The sequence below is a fragment of the Echinops telfairi genome, unplaced genomic scaffold (genome assembly GCF_000313985.2).
Source record: "Echinops telfairi isolate 266 unplaced genomic scaffold, ASM31398v2 ScPeMD7_5;HRSCAF=22, whole genome shotgun sequence".
Lineage (NCBI taxonomy): Eukaryota > Metazoa > Chordata > Mammalia > Afrosoricida > Tenrecidae > Echinops > Echinops telfairi.
The window spans coordinates 5,132,011-5,137,885 of NW_022103901.1; the positions used below are offsets into that span (position 1 = coordinate 5,132,011).

The following is a 5,875-nucleotide window of genomic DNA, read 5'->3' on the forward strand; positions in this document are numbered from 1 at the left end:
GAACTTCTCCAAATCGTGAGAATTCACTGCAGACTGGAAGTTGTAGGGAAGGACAGGAGACCCTGGGCATGAGGCCTGCTGAGACAGGGCCTCGGCCAGCCCTCAGGGGAGTTTCGCCACAGAAGGTGCCCTTACTGGTGGTCAGTGCAACACCCCCCAACCCCACGTGTGGCAAAGAACTGTGCTCCATAGGGTCTTCTGAAAGTAGACCTCCCGGCCTTTCTTCCAGAATGAATCTGAGTGGACTAGAACCTCCAGTCTTCTGGGTGGCAGCCAAGCACCCCTCGGGGACCCCAGAGGGAAATCTCCCGTGTCCTCTCAGGGGCTTAACCCAGAGATTCTCCTTCTAGGAAATCCATGCTCGAAGCATCCCAACATGGTCACTCTCAATGTGATCACTGCTCGATTTGATGTTTAAGTGGCATAAGCTTCCTCTTGTATTGGCCGTTTACGTTACAAACCTCTAGGTCAGTGGTTCTCAACCTTCCTAATGCCGTGACCCTGTACTACAGTTCCTCATGTGGTGGTGATCCCCCCAACCATAACATTATTTTCATTGCTACTTCATAACTAATTTTGCTACTGTTATGCATCGTAAATATCTGATATGCAGGATGTATTTTCATTGTTACAAATTGAACATAATTACAGCATAGTGATTAGTCACTATTATATATATTGTGAAATATCGATTTCTAATTACAAATAAATGAAATTTTGTCTTGAAGCATGGTGTAGCATGGGTAATAGTCTTCACGCAGGTTACTCTCTCTTATGTGGGTGTATCTGCATGTGGGCAGACCCACCTGGAGACAGATAGAGGAGCGGTGTCTCAGTTCCTAAGGCCATTGAAATATGTGTTTTCCAATAGTCTTAGGCAACCCGTGAAAGGGCCATTCGACCCCCAAAGGGGTCACGACCCACAGGTTGAAAACCGCTGCGCTAGATTGACTTCCATTGTGCAGAATATGGTGTTTCTCAGCCATGGTACGTGGGGTGGTTTCTTTTGCGGACTAAACTACCCTCGGTAAGTACCTTGCCATCACTGACTCCGAGTGCCATCAACAATTAAGCGTTTGACTACAAGCTCAAAAATTGGTGGCAGTTCAAACCCTCACAGAGGAGCCTCAGAAGACAGGCCTTGTGGTCTACTTCCACAAGGTCACAGTGTTGAAAACCCTGCAGAGTGGTTCTGCTCTGCACATGAGGATGCCATCCATCAGAACTGAAGGATAGTGAGCATCACCATTGAGTAGACATCCTCCCCTAATGCATGGAGCGTCCCCTAAATACAGCTTGGAAACCTGGTGAAAATACAAGCTGTGTAGCTACAGGACCCAAGCCAAGGCATGACAGATAATGAAGGTCCTGGAAGTAGGTCATTGAACTGGGTAGAAACCAAGGCAGGTCGTTGGATTACTCATTCAGAGCTATGTGTTCACTCAAACACGTGTGCAGATCGGCAGTTCCCTGGGTTATAAACTAGATCCATTCCTTGCCATGTCTTTAAGAATGGGCAGGTCAGTCGGAACAGGTGCTTGTGGTCCCTAGGGAGCCCGGCTTCAGTACGATAGAAGGTTCGCAGCTTCTCAATGATTTAAAACTCACCTGGAGAATATAGAAGATGGTCTGCAGGATGATGACAACGGTCTTGTGGTCATGGCAAGTGAGCAGACTCGTCAGCGGCTTCAGGACTCCCGATTGGATGAGCATGGCCAACTGATCTGGGGTGCTCCCCATCGTGAAGTTAGCCACCACCCACACAGCCTCTTTTTGGACTTTAAACTCTCCCTGCAGACAGAGAATGCTTACATTTGTTACACATCACCAAGAACCTAGGTGCAGGAAGGCCAACTTGGTCCCTGGTCTGGGTATGCTTCTGGCAGCCAGGACATAGATAACTTTTACACAGAGCTCCTTAGCAACCTGCCCCTCCCTCTTGAGAAGACATTATCCTCGAAAAGCCAAGAATCAAGACTTGAGGGGGGTCTTAGAGACTTCTAAGGTCACATAGACTCGTTTCCCTAAATCTGGCTGTGAGAAAAATAGAACCAACCCAAGTAATCTACAATGTTGTCAATTGCCGTCAAGTTGATTCTGCCTCATGGCAATCCTACAGGGCAGAGTATGGGGTTTCCTGGGTGGTAAGTTAATGGTGCAGACCATCAAGTCTTCTCTCCTGCATAGCAGCTAGTGGTCTTGAACCACTGACTTTTCAGTTAGCCGCTGGGCATTTAAGCACTGGGGCTCTCTTTAAGTAATCTGTTCATAGCAGGGGTTCTGCCTAGAATGTAAGGTTATAGTGTTGTATAGCTACATTGGTGTCCCTGGTTAGTGTACATGGTTAACATGTTCAGCTGCTAACCCAAAGCTTAGAAGTCTGAGTCTACCCTTGGAAGAAAGTGGACTTCTTTGATCTCTTTCCACAAAATCAGACACTGGAAAGCCTCTGGAGCACAACTCTGCTCTGACGCACGAGTCAGTTTACAACAAACAACAAGAACAACAGTAACAATAAACCTAACGTAGGGCTCTAAAGAAAGTTAAGAGTTACAAAGATTTAGCTTGTGGTAAGACTTCGTAGATGCTTCTTACTAGAATACGTACAGACGTCAGTAGAAATCTTAGGTCGCCCGCCCCTTCTCCCTCGTCCATCTTAGTTAGTCTGGTAGCTCTGCTAAAACCTTTTTAGCATCCTAGCAACACAAACCTTCACTGACAGATGGGTAGCAACTGTGCCCACTGTGCGCTGGCTGCGACTTAAACTCAAGTCTCCCACACAGAGGGCAAGAGTTCTACCACTGACCCACAGATTTGCAGAAATAGCAGGAGGTATCTAATAAAACAAGAACCCTGGCAGCATAGCCAGTCATGTGTTGAGCTGCTAACCTCAAGGTCAGCAATTCAAACCCACCAGGCCCTCTGCAGAAGGAAGGTGAGCCTTCTTGCTCCCATAAAGATTTACAGTCTCAGAAACCCACAGGGGCGTTTCTACTGTCCTACAGGGTCGCTATGAGTTAGAATCAACTGAATGGCAGTGAGATCTAATAAATCATAAGATACTGCTGTGTGCTCTGGGGCTCATACCTGGCCTTTCTCCTCATGCCCTGTGAATGCCTCAGCTCCCACCATCCAACCCACTCAGAATAACACCTTCCAGCAGGTAGCTCCTCCTCCACCTGACTCCCTGCTCCTGCTCCCAGGAACCACGACTGAGTTCTTTCAAATGTATATGGCTTAAATATAGCTCATTCATTGAAAAGTGGTCAAAAGAAATACAGTCAACCCTTGGATAACATGGGTTTGAATTGCCTGGGCCCACTTATACACGAGTTGTTCTTTCCTTCTGCTATTGCAGTGAACACAAGGATATTTGTAACACTCAATCTCTCCTCAATATCAGGAGAAACAATACACGTGTAAGTTCAAACCTGTGCTATTCAAGGGTGAACTGTAACTCATAAGGGTATTTTCAATTGGGTGGGAGACTGGCGCCCCAAACCCATGTTGTTCAAAGGTCAAGTGTATCCTATAGGTGGATTTTCCATCCATGTATTGTTCAAGAGTCAACTGTATTGATGTCCATAGTTGCTCCTGGGGAAGGGATGTAGAAATTGGAGGGGGAAAATTAACTTTATTGTATTTCTGGTTTTTATTATTTGGAGTTCCTGCTTATATTGCCTCTTTGATCAAATTAATGAGTACCACAAAAGGCCACCTTTCTGTAGTGATATAGTGCCTGTAACCCAGTCTGTCCTTCCCACTAGATAAATGTAAATTAGCAAATAAAAAAAATCAAAATTCTCCCTTTTGGCTGGTATTGAGATGGTGCATTACATACACACACACACACACACACACACACACACGATGAGCCAATATGGGCCAGCTCAAGACTTTCCTACACATTTGAGGTGTGGAGTCCTCTTTTCACTGAGCCAGTACTCTAAGTCTTCCAAATTTTTCATGGACTCTCCAAAATGGGATGCCCCTTTCTTTTAGAGGGAGAACTGGGAAACTCGCATTTCATCATTACACTGCACTATCAGTGCCGGTTGATCTTCATTACTTGCTGATCCCATATTTGCAAATTTGCCCCTGTGCTAGAAGGTATCTATCTATCTGTAACCCCACATCAGGACTCTCGGTGCTTTAGGGGTCATTTGTGGACATGTAGGGTGATGCAAATCTTCAGTCTTCCAGACAATACCTACTTCCCAGCTGAGGCTGAGCAATGTGATGTTCTGCCTTTTGTCTCAGCACTCACACCATAAAGAAGTGTGACCTTGTATGGTCTATTCAGTGCCACGTTTCCCACATTGTTTTGTGGGACTGTGGCCCATCCAGCATAGTATTAAAGTGCAGGCTAATCTTCCTAAGTGCCAGAAGGCTGTGATGTGCCCGATGGAGAAAATGTGTGTGCTTGATAAGCATCATTCAGACATGAGTGACAGTGCTGTTGGTCCTGAGTTCAATGCTAATGAAGCAAGCAAACACATCTTGATGCAGAAGTGCATGGCACATAAAATACGGTTATGTATTGACAGCTGATCAAGACGTGTGACCAGAGGCTTGCAGCACTCTCCAGGGAGCACTGGTTCAATACCCTCTAATCCAGCATTCCTGGGGACGTCACAGACGATCTGGTGTCAGATGCTGTCCATTCGATTTTGACACACAGTGACCCCATCTGACAGAGCAGAACAGCCCTACAGCATTCCTAGGCTGGAATCCTTACAGAAGCAAATTACCAGATCTTTCTCCTATGGAGCTTCTGAGTGGGTTCAAATCACTGTTCTTTCAGTTAGAAACCTAATGCTTAACCATATTGTGTTACAGCTTCTTTGCAGACTATCTATCATAGACCATTAAAACAAAGCATCAAGCCCACTGCCATCCAGTCAACTCTGACTCATCAGAGACCATAGCTACAACCCAAAGGATGAGACGTGACCAGACTTTGCCTCTTTGCCTGGGTCTAACTCCTGAAGTCCAACACAAGGCTAGTTGGAAAGTAGTCTCTGGCCAAGGGCACTGCTGGCAAAGCATGACTTACATTTCTCAACAACGACACCAAGATGGGCAGCATGCCATGATTGATCAACTGCTCGATGTGCTGGCAGTTCCCTGCAGCCACGTTGCTCAGCGTCCAGGCCGCCTCCTTCTGGATGGAGGACTTGGGGTGCCTCAGGAGCTGAACCAGCACATCCAGCATGCCCGCATCGATGGCCTTCTGGGTCTGCTGATCTGTTCCCGTGACGATGTTTCCCACCGTGCGGAGAGAGGGGGTCTGGAAGAACAAGGCTAGAAGTTTAACCACATACTGCTAACTCATCACCCTCCCAAATGTGACTCATGCGACACTGATGTTCATGAACAAAGACACCCACAACCTTATTCATTCATCTCAGCCAAGGAACGGCTGCGTGGTTTCAAGGTGATTTCCAGTTTACCAAAAGTCTGGCTCAAGTGGGAGAGAGGGCAAAGGATGTCTTTATCAAGGAATGATGCATCCTTTTCATATCCTGGTGTCATGAAAATTGCTAAGTGCATGGAACTCGTCGCGTCATCATTTCTACTGACCACAAGAGAGCATCAAAAGGTTAGTGGAACACTTCCATGATCTTTTATTCCATCTTTCCACGAACTTTTCAAAGCCCTCTCATATGTAGTATGTGTAACAAGTGTCCGTTGTCTACGTAATTGGTGCCGAGTGTTGGCCTGCTAACAGCCTAGTCATCTGCTCCAACTCACCAGCTGCTCCTTGCGGGAAGAGTGGAGGCCGTCTGTTCCCATAAAGATGAACAGCTTTGAAAATGCAATGCATAGGGTCACTATGAGTTGGAATCCATTCGAGGGCAGTGGTAATGACATA

At 46.4% G+C, this 5,875-nt stretch overlaps 1 protein-coding gene across 1 annotated transcript in view; it reads right to left on the bottom strand.

Moving 5' to 3' along the window:
* Window positions 1–5,875, bottom strand: part of KPNA7 (karyopherin subunit alpha 7) — a 26,954-nt gene that overhangs the window by 1,312 nt on the left and 19,767 nt on the right. The window contains exons 8-10 of the mRNA XM_045284507.1: window positions 5,057–5,290; window positions 1,609–1,791; window positions 5–33 (exon numbers count right to left, since the gene is read on the bottom strand). Of these exons, the coding sequence (XP_045140442.1) occupies window positions 5–33; window positions 1,609–1,791; window positions 5,057–5,290 (446 nt within the window). The remainder of the gene's footprint in view (window positions 1–4; window positions 34–1,608; window positions 1,792–5,056; window positions 5,291–5,875) is intronic.